At 45.1% G+C, this 14,349-nt stretch overlaps 1 protein-coding gene across 1 annotated transcript in view; it reads left to right on the forward strand.

Annotated features, from left to right (window-relative positions):
• The window catches only part of GLIPR2 (GLI pathogenesis-related 2), a gene marked incomplete at its 5' end in the record, with an annotated part of 9,379 nt that extends 800 nt beyond the window's left edge, over positions 1–8,579 (forward strand). Inside the window, 2 exons of the mRNA XM_010158897.1 lie at positions 7,229–7,306; positions 8,419–8,579. Of these exons, the coding sequence (XP_010157199.1) occupies positions 7,229–7,306; positions 8,419–8,579 (239 nt within the window). The remainder of the gene's footprint in view (positions 1–7,228; positions 7,307–8,418) is intronic.
• Positions 8,580–14,349: the final 5,770 nt, after the last annotated feature.

The raw sequence follows: 14,349 nt of genomic DNA on the forward strand, positions 1-14,349 counted from the left end.
AGGCTTTTCCCTCCTGCAGCAGGCAGGGCTCTTGCCTTGGCCTGCTGAGACAGCAGGTGGGATGTATTAAAAGTGACCATTTGCTTCCTTTATTCCCACCTACCCCTGGAATTTCCAGCCCAGCCTGGGGGAGACAGAAGCTTGTTTCTGCAGGCTGGGGGCCCTGTTCAAAGGACCTAAAAAATGCTAGTGAGTGAGCTGTAGGCCCAGAGACACTGCTTGGTTCCTGTGCATGTGCCAACTCTAGGCCCTAATGGGTACTTTTTCATGTTGAAAAAGAAATCCGGGGTGGAAAAATATGATTTGATCTACTCATATTTGGCATTCTGTCCATTGCAAGAGTCTGAGGCAAGGGTTCAGAGCAGCATGGGAAAACACATGGCAAAGTTTGCAGAGTGGCTATGACTCACTGGCTGAGCTTACTTCTTCCTTCTCGATTGTGTTGATGGCCTATGCTCCTTCCCCCAAGGTTAGAGTCACACAATTCCCACTTAGAGAGCTGGAAACAAAACATAAGAATCCTTCCATAAATTATATAATGATTGATTTTTCTGCATCCCACTTGTTTTCTACAAGGCACTGTTTCCACACACAACTTGCCAGTTTTGAGCAATCTTGTTGCTATTTTCTTATCCACGGGATTGAATGACTTGCTGGGAAAATTAAGCTACATCCTCCTTTGTTCTGTAAAACACTTCTTCATTTCCTTTGTAGCAGGATCATTCAAAGTACCAAAATGAGAAAACTAGTACTTCAAGAAAGTTAATTCTCTCCTCCGGGCTTAGTCTTCATCTCTGTGGAGCTGCTTCATTCTTCCTTTTTTCCTCCTATAGTTCCTTTTGGATAGTTAATTTTTATCCTGCTCAATGAGGCTGAAATTTGTATTAAGGCACCCATTCAGGGTCTTAACAAAGGCAGGCAGTGTCTTCTGGTTTCTTTCCCAGATAAAGCAAAACTCAATAAACCTCCAGCATCCTCTGTATTCTCTCTCAAAAAGTGATGCTGTTGTTTATTTTGGCTCTTACCGAGTTCTGTAACAATGCCAGAAGATGCATTTCTTGTTTCAGAGAAGATTTAAGCTTTCAACTATAAAAGCCTTCTAGTTTGACCCCTCTCCTGGTACAAGAATACCTTGAATTGTATTCAGGATTTTAGAGTTACATTGCCTAAAGCTGTCTCTGGAAATATGTTTATCCCTGTAATCCAAGAAACAGTTGACAGCTGTTTCCTCCCTCTAGTCCTGCAGGGACTGCTCCGTGGCAGGCTTCTCTTTGTCTGCGTTCAAATAAGTGAGCTGTCATCTGCCTCTGATGGGAGAGACCGCAGCCTGCCTCGGCAGCTGTAGTATGTCAGGCTTCTCGGGATGCCTCGCCTCCTTTCTCATGTGTCGGGAGGCTGAAGGCAAGCACTGCATGGCTACATTCTGGTTGGGAGGGCTGGTGCAGTCATGGGGAGCGTGCCTGTGAAAACACTGTGGCTTATGAACTCTAGACTGGAGTTCCGAAAAGAAACTCACCCAAATCTGTTGTGGGAGGAACCTGGGTCTGCCTACAGGTCAGGAGCAGTGGGTAGAGTGGCGCAGACACGCTCTCCCCCAGCTCAGGAAGAGCATCCTCTGCCTCAGAGCCTGCCTTCATGCATCCTTTGCTGTCTACCACCAGGCTTATACAGTACTGTTAAGTAAAATAAAGTAACAGAAAAGAAGGACTTGCACGAGGAATGCTGGAAGTGGAGGGTTTCTTCCTGAAACCATTAGTATGACTACGATCTGAATAGATATTTTATTTCTGAGGCAAATTTAAATCTACCTCTACCTTCTTTCCCCTCAGAGGGGTGCAATGAAGGTTGTGATAACAAAAGACAGAAAAATGTGAGAGGAAGATTCTGAGGTTTGGCTTACCTAGATTTTAAGTAAATCGCCACGGTGCTGCCCATCCTTGCACTGAAATATGTCCTGTGTGATGTTATTAGGATGCTTTCAGCAACTTACTCAGTGGGATTACTTGAAGATTTAAGGATTCTTTGGTATGAGGAGAAACAGTAAGGCTGGCCGCAGAGAAATTAAATGCTAGGGGGAGCCAGATACAATAGTAAGGGTGCCACAGCTATGTGCCCCCAGTAGTGAGGCTGAGAGTGCATTTCCTGGCTTGCACACATGACACACGTACAGTGTGTGCATGCGGTGTATGTGCAGGTGGCCACACAGATCAGCACAGACAGAGGCAGTCGACATTCAAATGAACAGCACTGGTGGCCTCATCCTGTACCCAGTTCTGGCGGATCACAGGGAAGTCCATTATTGGAATATATATAAATAGAGTAATATATACATAAAAATAGATTTTTTTTCCAGTATTGGATTAAAAATCTTGCAAACTTTATATTATTATAACATCAAATAATATACATTTCAGTAATGGAAATAAAATTCCAGTGTGGATCCCTGCAGCAGCGGGGCTCCGACACTCACTCTGCCCAGGTAGCTACCCCTGTATCCCAGTCTCCCTATTGCTGGCATCTGGATGTACAAACTCCCGAGGCCTCATTTCCACTCTAGTTGCTGGCACAGCATGTCTCACACGATGCTCACACAGCTCTCTTCGTCCCTGAGGTGGCCATACAGTTCTGTAGTGAGTCCTCCCAGACCACTTCACCTGCTTGCCAGCTAGTCCAGCTCACGCTTGGCTAGTGCTCACACACTCACACCCACGCGGGTGCTCCACTGCTGGCACCACAGATGCCTGGCTCCCTGCAACCCTTGCTCTGATGCCACTTGTTGGCACTCAGACCCTCCCACATCCACCTGGAATAGAGGTCCTTACACAGGAGGACAGTTAGAAATTTAACAGGACAACAGGACAAGTGATGAGATGCAGAGCGTGGCCAGGCAGGAGAACTGACACCTGTTTACATGCAGAGTCCCCTTTTTGTCTCTCTCTGTCCTTCAGAGAGTGGAGCAGCAGCAGAATTTCACACCAGGGCAGGTAGTCCTGTGTATGGACTGACCTCAGTCATCGTGGCCCTTTTACTAGCTCACGGCTTGGGCAAAGACTAAACATAACTATTCTGTGCTGAACCTAGTCTTGGGCAGAACTAAACTTGGGTACTAACTCGAGGATTGTTTTACCAAGTATTTGTGTGACGTACGTATGTCCAGAGAGTTGTGGTACTGATAAAACTCATGAGAGCGAGAGTTGGCCTGTTCCGAAATGACCGTGTAGTGAGTCTCACTGAGCAGGTCATCAGTCAGCTCTCTCTAGGAGAAGGGTGGAGTCTAGCTGTGTTTCCATGGAGAAAGTGTCGAAACCATAAATGGGGTTTACAGCAGTGCAAACAGGAAGGATATTTAAAAAAAAAAAAAAAAGCAACTGATCTGCTAATGGGTTCTGCAAGGGGAGCGACAGAAGAGAAGCTGCAGGTCAGCAGCAGGGCAGCTCTGCTTGCTTTTTGCTACAAGTAAACTTCTGTCATTTCTGCTGTAATCAGGAGTGAGGGGTGGGAGTGAGATTTCTTTACTGTGTTCTTTCCTTCTGATGGAAATGCATTTTGAACAGCAGCCAATCCATTTTGGGTGGAGGTTTGGTAGAGGGGGGAGTGGGAGCTGTTTTCAATGAGCCATTGAAATGCAAGGGAAACGGACACCGTGTTACTGCATCACTAATTCCATAATAAATCGAAATGGAAATACTGAGTTCAGTTCTCTGCACCAGCAAGGGTGCAGGTTGCCGCTAAAGCAGGTAGGATCACTGCTCCGCTGGCTCCTCTGCTGTTCTCTCTCGGGTCGCTTTCTGTGGGCTTTGGGAAGCTGGAGGTCACTGGGCTCAGCACGGAGTTTTCCCTTAGGCCCCTGTGTATCCCTTCCAGCGCTGGTTTAGCTTGTGTCCCACCACCACATGGTTGGCTGCTCCCCACGGGACAAAGAATCAGAAGAAAAGTGTTTCAGAGGGAAGAGCATGTTTACTCACTAAGGTGCCTGTCTTCTTGCGTGGTAATAACTTCCGCATAGGACCCCCCTCACCCCCTGTGACAGATGCCAGTTACAACTAATTCCCTTCACTTTCACGACGCTTCTTTTAAGTGATTTCAGGACAGAGTCCATCAGAAATTGCTTCGTCCTTTGGTCACCTTCTCTTCTGCCAGGAACAAGTCAGTCTTTAATTTCTCACAGCCTATGATGCAATGACTCTTTGCATTCAAGGAGGATGACAGCAGTGCCGTATTAACGATAACCTGATCCTGCACATGAATACATGGAGCAATAGCTATCAGCTTCCAGGCTTTCACTGCCCAGCTGCAGGAAGTTGCAAGCTTTCGTCTGCGAAGGCTGGGAATTAGCATGGATTGTGCTACTCCACTGTGCCCCCTGCTTTCATGTACAGGATTGAGGTATTCTTACCTGACTCCATTGCCCTCTCTCTTGAATTAAAGAATTATCAAATTTTCACATGATGGTATTATTTAAATTTAAAAAATAATAATGATGAAGAGAGACTGTCAAAACTTCCATGTGTCCTGCAGTATTTCTGTGATGGAGAATGTAAGTTCTTGTCACATGGATCCAAGGTACAGTTCTTAGAGCTGCAGCGAACAGAGCGGGAATGACTTTCTCTTGAACTACTCTGTATGCTGTGTTACACTGATACGTTAACAGAAGGGGTGAAGTAAGTGTAGTCCTGCATCTGTAAAAATGCTGCTTACATGGCATAGTCACTTAGGCACCTGTACACATAAAATGCATGTGCTTCATGAGGTCGGACATGTCTGCAGTCACGCTCTGTGTTTCTCTTCCACTCAGCTTGCCACAAACACATCGGAATCCTTCATAGGTTTGAAGTCTAGGGTGGGACAGCATCATCTGCTTGGGGTTTGGGTTTTTTTTTTACTATGTGCTTTCTCTTTTCCCCTTGCACTGCATGCAGATGGCTCCTTGCGCTTTTTTCAGTCTTCATTTTAGCTTTAGTGTGAGTAACAAATGAAGAAGCATTTGTTTGTGTTACAGTCCTGAGCCATAAAACAAGTCTACAGGGTTTGTTTTTGCTTGGCACAGGGAGCAGGGAAAGAAAGAATCTATTGTTATTCCTGAAACATTTACTTGGGGAAGCAAGAGGTTTTGCTACCTTTTTATGTAGAAAATGTAAATTGACTCTACTAAGAGAGCACCATTCCTAAGAAGCAGTGTTTCATAGATGAGTTCGTTGTACTTTCACTTCAGAAACCTCTCAAGACGTGGCATTTCATTCAGTGCCGCCTTTTCCGTGACAGTGCTGGGCTAACATCCTTTTAGCAGACTGCACTCAAGCAATTGACGTTGAAAGGAGCAACAGCTCAGTGTCTGACTTCTAGAACAGTGCAAGTTTAAGACTTCTTGCTGCAAAATAGCAAAACATGAGTCACTGCTGTTCTGCAGCCAGCAGTGCATGAGGGACCAGCGTTCTTCATGGCGATAGGCTTAACGGCGTTGGCAGCGTGCTGTGAAAGCCACTGGCCCTGCGTTGTACGTCCTGGAATGCTAAGCAGAAATTTCATTATTGGTGTAGCTCAGGGAAAAACCTGCCCCCGTGCCTCCCCCCAACAATGTTTGATGCAAGAATTTCCTAACAACCAGTCATGGAAAAGAAGTAATGTTTGACTTTGGAGTACATAGCATCTGCAAGTTCTGGGCTGAGCTCCTGCCCTGCGAGCTGCCTGTTCCACCGGATCCATTGCAGATTATCAGAATCTCCTCCTTTCTATTGGGTTCCTTAACTGTTCAACAGAAAACAAGGAATAAAGAAAGAAATAAAGAATAAAGAAAAATAAGGAAATAAAAAAATAAAGAAATAAAGAAAACAAGGTGGCTTTGAGCAACTTGGTCTAGTGGAAGGTGTCCCTGCCCATGACAGGGGGGTTGGAACTAGATGATCTTTAAGGTCCCTTCCAACCCTAACCATTCTATGATTCTATGATTCTATGATTCTAAGGAATATTTCTTTGGCAAACCTTAAAGACCCCCAAACGAAAAAGTGCTACATGACTGGCCATAGTCCTTCTACAGCCGTTGTCTGTGAAAGCTGTTGGTGAGATCAGCCGGCGCTGGACACACAGACTTCCAGACAGCAGCAGCTCCTGGGCAGGCATGCTTGAGGTGTCTGACTGTAGTACCCTGAGTTACAGTGCCTCAGAGTGGACGTCCACAGTGGCTCAAGTGCTAAGAACGAACAGTTAAAAAGAAATGCGCTCAGAAATTTGAAGTGTTAAACGAGGACACGGAAAACTAGAGGAGGTCAGAAGTGTCATCGTTCTTTGGTTTGCTTGGAGCTGTAAGGAGGTATCCTCATGCTCCTGGATCCACAGGTGAGGAGGCCTCCCTGTAGAAAAATTCCCTGTGCCCCTTTTGCTTAGAAAATCTGTCAAGGCTTGCCTACTTTTTTGTCAAACGCTTTCCAAGAGGGAGGAGCTGGTGAAAGCTGTATGTGGAACCCTAATGACAGGATCCAAGGTGAAGGAGACGTGTCTTCGCTACTGCCTGGGCGGAAAAAGATGTAAACTCCATGAGTTAAATTGCCAGATGATTTATTTGAGGACTAAAGGGATTTCTGCCCCATCTCAGTGCAAATCCTGTGCCACACAGACATCTCTTCTCCAAAGTTTTTTCTGACTTCAGCGTTGTGAAGTTTTGACCACAGGCAAGAATTGGTGGCTGGTCCTGTTCTCTGATCTGTTGGTGATAGTGTAGATGATTCTTCATCATCTCCATCCTAACACAGACGAGCACCTTGCTGCACATGGGAATGGGATTGTCCTCCAGTAGGATGAACTCTACCTGATTCTACAGCTGCTGTTTCGTGGGTCACCTGCCCAGGCTGTGAGCCAGGCTATGCCAGCCACACTCTCCCTGGCACTCCTGTGGAGAGGCTGGCAGACTCTGCTTGCACCAAGCAGAACTCAAGTCTGATGACATCCATGGCATGAGGTGCTTAACAAAAAGCATCCGGCTAATTAGTAACTGAGTAGCAACAGCTATTGTGAAACGACAAATATTTGGTAAGTTACATGTGCTGCCATGTTACCTATGTTTCCAAAACTCTCTCCAGTGAAAACGCTGTTTCTCCACGTTTCTAGGAGTTAAGTTGCACAGTTCTTGCCAGCTATTAGCAGAAGATCTTGCTGGCCAGGCTACATGCGAGCTCCACTTTCATGTTTAGGTTACCTGTCATGAGTCCACGGCAGATTTCTTTTGTCGTTTCAGGAAAGGATGTGGCTGACAGATGGTACAGTGAAATAAAAAATTACAGCTTTCAAAACCCGGGGTTTTCTTCTGGGACAGGTAAGTTCAGTTGGTGCACTGTCTCTTTAAAAGTGCAGCTTTTGTTTTAAGAAATTAGCTAGCCAATTTTCTCTTGATGTTTTTCAAAAATCTACCTTTTTTTTTCTTAAAAAAAATAGAGGGGAAAAAAGATTAGAATTTCCTCTAAGTTTTATGTTAGAAACTGACAGGAGGGTGAAAGGAAACTGAGAAATGAAGTGAGCAAAATTTTTGGTTTTGGTTTGTTTTTTTTTTTTTTAATACTGTATTTTTCTCCAACTCCAAAGTTTTTAATAAGTAATTTATTTTTAAGGCAAATGAATTTGTAGAAAATACTAAATTGGAATCACAGAATTATAGAATGGTTTGGGTTGGGAGGGACTGTCTTACTATATATACTATGCTGTTGTTTACATTGACATGTGTCTTCTACCAAATGATATCACTCCAACCACAGAGATCCCTTCAGGTATCACTTGGAGATCAGGAACAGGCCACTGACTGCATATAAACAATCTGGGGTTGAATGAACATAAGCACATCATTCCTTGAATAATGCTCAAGCAAGAGATATGCCTGAGCTTGTTTCAGATGAAGCATATCAATTTTTCTCCCATGGGATTTGTGTATGAACAGAGGGAATGACTCCTGGGGTAGCGCAATGCAGGGGTGACTATTACAACAAGGCAGGAGCAGCCACAAACCCAGTATTATTTTGCACAGTTGCACATGCAGACGCACGGGGGAGTGTGAGATGGTCAAAGCACATGAATAATAGTCCCTGTCAAAACTGCTGTTCAGACTGCAGGGGGTAAAGACTGTGATATCTTTGTCAAATTCAATGTCAGATACTCGTCAAACTACTTCTTCCATAATTCTCTTACTGGGTGTTCTTACTGGGATATAGGACATGGAAATGGGAATAGTAGTGTGGAACTAGATCAGATCAGGCTTTTTCAGGACAAAATGCTGGATGTAGTTTTCTTTTCATGTCTTCACCTTGTTCTCCCGTTAGAGAAAGAAACAGTTGTGTATTGTTCTCTCTCCCCCCATCCCCTCCATGTGTTAAAGGGAGCACCGTAGGTGGAGTGCCTCAAATGGATAAATGCGTGTGTGTATCTCTCTTTATTCAGGTCACTTCACAGCAATGGTTTGGAAGAACACAAAAAAGATGGGAGTCGGAAAAGCATCTGCTAGTGATGGCTCAACGTTTGTGGTGGCTAGATATGATCCAGCTGGAAATGTAGTAAATCCAGGCTATTACGAAGAAAATGTCCTTCCTCCAAGAAAATAACTTTTTGTTTTGTTTTTAAAAGGAGTCTTACTGCTTAATGACAAGGGAACCTGGATTTGGACTAAACAGTGTTTGGAATGAAGTACGACTCACTGAAATTTCCTGTGTGATACTGCTGGTCACTTCTCCTTGCAGAGGAAGTAATTAAGTGTTGCTTGAGTCGATCTGCACGTTAGGTCCCTGTTGTTCCTGGGGGGGCTTTGGTTTATCTGCGGATGAAGTATATGCAGCATTTCTGAAGGGTAAAATTTATAAGGTGGGTTTTTTTTTTTTCAATCGTGTGCATGAACTCAGCATGTGAGGAAGCACATGTTGAATGTCTTTTTTTTAAACAAGCAAATTCATAGCTTTCTGTAAACCCAAGATACCAGCTTGTAATTCTGTCATGTACTCCCAGTTTTCTACTATTTTTTAATAACTGTAACTTCTTTACTCTGTCTATACCTCCCGCTACTGCGGGGCCTGCTCTCTGCAGGTGGAACATATGCAAAACATCCCATGTGGAAGGTACACGTGTAAAATGTAGTGGCATCCCGTCCTGTGTGTTTTTATTAAGAGGATCTCGCGGAACACCGAAAGGTTGCTGGCAAGATCGTGTCTGTCAGCAAGCTGTAACGAATGCATGACCTGGAAGCTACCAAAATTGTTTAAATCCCAGAGTTACCTCTTAGGTGCTAATATTTAAAATCTATTTGAGATGAGTGTATTTCGGGTTCAAGCCACATCGTACAGTTTGCAGTATGTACATTGTCTTATAATCAAATCACTTCTTTTACAGGAAAGTATGATACTACTTTTTCTCTTAGCTGTTTACCCACAAAATAAGTTTCTTGAAGTTTCTTTGATGGATTTTATTTCTCAGTAACTTGTTTTCATTTCCTAAGGAATATCTTCTGCAAGTGTCATGTTATACAGATAATAACATTCCCAAATCATCTCTTGTCTCCTAATGTCATGGTGGGAAGTATTCGCATGGTCTTAATTAAGAGATGTTTACTTGTTGTTCATATCATTCAATAACAGTAAAAATATTTCACGTGCTGGAGAGATGCCTTGAAAAATAAAATCAGATTGAATTTCCTTAAAAGCAAGCAACCAAAAATTCTGAGGACACTTTTTTCTCTTACGAAATGTGGATTCGGCCATTTTGGCCAGGTTCATGTACTGTGCTTCAGTTTGGGGTTTTCTTTTCTTAGTAAATGTTTTTTTTTGACTTCTGCTGAGATTCTGTGTGCCAGAGTTCGGTTCACGAAGAGTGCCATTACAGAAATACTTCTTTTTGTTTACACAGTTGTAATAAACTGCACTGTTATGGCTTGATTGCATGTCACCGTGATGCTGTATGTTGCAATCTTTGTGCTATACCCAAGAATTTAACATGTATAGTACAATGAACCACTGAAAATCAATTATTTTTGAATATGAATTACTCGAGCCTTTGCTGTTACCTGAGGCTCTGTTGAATAATCTTCAGATTTTATTTCCAGGACATTAACATGTGACATTATTACTTTTGCAACATGGAGCTAATAAAAGCAGACAAGTATTCTAGCGCAGGAAAGAAAGACGCGACCTTCTAAGAAATGATACGTCATGCAGCTGACCGTACATCATCCCTTTTATACAAAGCTTGACTGAGCTTACACGTGGAGGCGAAGCTGAGGAGGCGTACCTCTTTCTCTCTGGACCTCCTGCCTTGTGTCTCATTTCCTTTCTGCTGCTCCCTCTCTCAGCTGACATGTTCTCAGTCAAGAACACCCACCCGGCTCCCTCTCGGACGTGTGCGTTTCGGTAACTGTCGTCTCGGGGCCTTCCCCTCTTCAACCCTCCGCTGACAGATGTTGCAGCTCCAAACAGGCTGATGTGTGATGCATTGTCGTCCCTGAGAGTGAAATCAGGGCTTTCTAAAAAACAACAGGTTTGCTGCAGCTGACGTAAAGGTAAAAGCTGGTGTTAAATAAATTAACGGTATTAAAATACTCTGTTTTTTCCTAATGACGTGGATGCTGTTGGCCCTATAATTCCTTGAATGGTTGGTGTAAAACTGTATGTATTCTGGGTGTGGGAGTCAAGTCAGAATTTTTCTCTGCTGCCACCTGGGTTTCATTTTAGTGTCAGAACCGGGAAGGTTGGTATAGACAGGGTGAAACAAACCACAGCTTGTAGTTGTCCATTTTAAATGACATTGGCAAGTGAACTTCAGAGCTTTTTAGGCAGAGTGTTTTGGGGGGGCATCAGAGGTAATCAGAGATGGGAGAAGCACAAAGCCACTCAGACAGACTCAATACCTGCTTCATGCACTCCACGGAGAGTCCGTGCCAGTAGGTATGACTGTGACAATTAAAAACACCCTGTCAACTTAATTCTTCGTGACCCAAGATCATGATGTTGATGCCTTCTGCAAACGAACTCTGGCTGTGCAGGAAGCCGTGGTGTACGTAGGAGTCCAAATGCAAAGGGAAGGGTGGCGTTGCTGATGTGACTGACTCAAAAGCCATATGATTTTTGGGAAGTGTACACTGAAACCCGACTTACCAGCCGTCTGTATTAAAAGACTCAGCGTAGGTGTATTGCTCTGTTCCCCACCACATCTTGGAGAGCTGCGGAGATCGGGAGGTGGTAAAGAAAGGTTATCTCCTGCCATGCTAGAGCCGAACAAGGGGCTTAAGAGCTTCCTCAGCCAGGGTGGTACACAGAAAGGTCATATTTGCCCTGGGAATAAAGAAAAAGCTGACCGGACAGCTCTGATATCAGAGAAAAATACCTGTTGTGTTTAGTGGCCTGCAGATGGTTTCTAGGGTCTTTTTGCAGCAGGAGGAGGAGTAGGAGTAAGAATTTTAGCTGGTCTGAGGCTTCATTTCCAGTCATCTTGGTTAAATAATAACAAAGCACTTACGGAAGAAGTGGGGCTGGTCTTAAGTGCTAAAAAGGGAAGCCTTCATTATGCATTTTAATTTGCCAACTTCCCTCCTTTCTCTTCCCAAAAGGACAAACCCCAGACAATTCCTCCTCCAAAAAGCGAGGAGATGACATTGAGAAGTGGTAGAAGTACTGTTAAAAGAGCACAGACCAGACATCACATGAACAATAGTAAGCCCGTGGGCAACAAAGATGCGAGGACTTGGCTGAAAATCTTGCAAATTGTCTTTGGAAATGTTTCGCTTTTTGGGAGCTCAGCCACTCCTCTTGTCTCCAGGATTAATTTTTCAGGTGGATTTACCTCCTACAAAGCAGTTAACTTGAGAGGGTGGACTGCAGAGAAGTCAAGTTAGACTGGTGGGCTGCAGACCTGTAGGATTTTGCAGTGTCACATGTGCCCCAAGGATTTTTTTAGCTTTTGTGGGTATCTCTGATAGCCTTTTCTTTTTCTTTTCTATCTTATTGAGTATTTAAAAGCACTTTTCCATGTGCCTGATTTTAATGCTGATTTGAGCTGTCTTTTCAACATCTGCTTTCTTGCTTTCCTACCATATCCAAGCAGCCGACAGCAAAAAAAGCCATGTCTGACTTCAGCAGAGGTATTGGGCATCTTACCCTTAAGAAAATAAAGCTTTGAAGAAGACAAAAGTGCTCGCTGGCATTTCATTTGCCCCAGGGTACAATAGTTGTTTTGATCTACGTTAGAAAGCCCAGAACATGCTCATGTGAACAAATCCACAGGCCATCCTGATGTGTTTATTGCCAGCGCCGGTGCTGCTGGCCTTGTGCCACCGGCACATGCCAGTGCCACATTTTTCCCCCCAAGAGCCTTTGTGAGGGAAGGTCTATGTGTAAGATGGTGACTGGAAACTCTTTGACCCCAAGCAGAGTGGCAAAGGAGCTAGGGATGGCACAAAGAAAGCTGGTGAGGCAAAGCTACCTCCCTCCCTTCCTGAACCCAGCATTAGAAGCCTCAGAAAACTGCAATTCTAGGGCTAATGCAGGGAAAAAAGTCAGGCTGCTTCAGTTATTACGTGGTAGGAGAGTGAAACTGGAAAATGACATTGTTACTTTTGTCTCCTTTACACAACCTAAAGACAAAAAAAACCTGTCTGCACTTCCAGCTCCACAGCGAGATGTATCCTTGTATTGCCTTTCCCAAATCATACCATAACGAGATGGTGGGATCGAGTTTTAGTGCCTCCCAGCTCTCTCTTTGCCTCCGGGGGACATCACAGATTAATTTCTGCTCCCCAGAGCTCTGCGTGCCAGACTGGGACTTCGCTTCCTGTGGCAGGAACACAAAGCAGGAGTTGCTCTAGGCCTGGGCTTTCCAATACGGTCAGCCCAAAGAAAATCAGAAGCCAGAAGACTGCTGCTTCACACAGCCCTTTGTGACAGGTACCAAATGCTGAAAGCTAAACTGGGCCTGAGAGTCTCCCGCAGCGCCTGGCTTTAGCCTGCCCTCCCCTGTCATGTTCTGAGGGTGGGTGCCCCTGCCACCCTCCTGGAAGGAGTGCCATCCCTGTACCCCAGACAGCAAATCTGGGGGCAGCGCAACCCCCTCTCCCCCATGCTCCTCCTCATTGTTGCTCTGCTCCGTGAAGAGGACAGCCTTCTAGATGGATTTAGCCTCATGTGACCTAGCAGCCACTGCGAATCTGCCTGGCGAGAAGGTTCCTCTCCTGAGCTCGTTTACTTTCTTGAGCGGTGTTGTCAGGGGGTACCTAGCGTATCCTCTAACGAGGAGTTTTTTGCTCTCTTGCTTTTGCTCAATTCCTCTGGCTGTCCTGAGCTGGCTGTCCCAGCTTGTCTAGGAGGATGCTGAGCAAGACACGGGACTGCAAGAATCTTGTTATCGATGGACCAAAATGCAATTGGCTTTTAGTTATGCCAGGTGAACTGGAAAGAAATAACACAGAAAAGGCAGACATAGATTACATGCGGACTAGGATCTGAGGCCTTATTTAACAGCAACCTAGGAAAAGCTGTAAAGAGGTCTGCAGGGAGCAAGACTGCATTTAATGCTTTAAGCATGGCCAGGAGCCTGCTGATCTGCAGTGGCTGGTGACAGCGTGTCTGGGCAAAGCTGTGCTGAGAGGTCATCGAGATGGCTCTGGGGAGACCTTATAGCGCCTTCCAGTGCCTGAAGGGGCTACAAGGAAGCTGCGGGGGGACTTTTTACAAGGGCCTGTAGTGACAGGACAAGGGGTAATGGGTTTAAATTGAAAGCGAGGGTTAGATTAGATATCAGGAAGAAGTTCTTCCCGGAGAGGGTGGTGAGGCACTGGCACAGGTTTCCCAGAGAAGCTGTGGATGCCCCATCCCTGGAAGTGTTCAAGGCCAGGCTGGATGAGGCTTTGAGCAACCTGGTCTAGTGGAAGGTGTCCCTGCCCATGGCAGAGGGGTTGGAACTAGATGATCTTTAGTGTCCCTTCCAACCCAAACCACTCTGTGATTCTGTGATTAAATATCCCCGCTCTCCGTGCAGGCAGGCACAGCTGTAAAACACAGTGTATGCTGGAAAAGCAGAAGAAACAGTGCATTGCTACTCCATCATCTCAGAGTGTGGTGAATTGCTCTGCTGCCATGCTCAGGGAGATGTCTGACAGATTTCCATCTGGGTCTTTCCCTTCTGCTTCATGATGGACATTGCGTGGGAGACTTAGTTTGCCTTTTTAGATGACGGTCTGCCAAAACCTTTTGACGGGATGGTGCTGGCAATCTCTGCCCCCCGACCTTTGGCTTGAAGAGATGTCTTGGGCAAGCTGCCAGCTTCAGACCCTGCGGCTTTGCTGAGGAGAGAGGGCAGGGGTGGGCAGGAGCGGGCAGGAGCGGGCAGGAGAAGGCA

Source organism: Eurypyga helias, unplaced genomic scaffold (assembly GCF_000690775.1).
Source record: "Eurypyga helias isolate BGI_N326 unplaced genomic scaffold, ASM69077v1 scaffold17539, whole genome shotgun sequence".
Lineage (NCBI taxonomy): Eukaryota > Metazoa > Chordata > Aves > Eurypygiformes > Eurypygidae > Eurypyga > Eurypyga helias.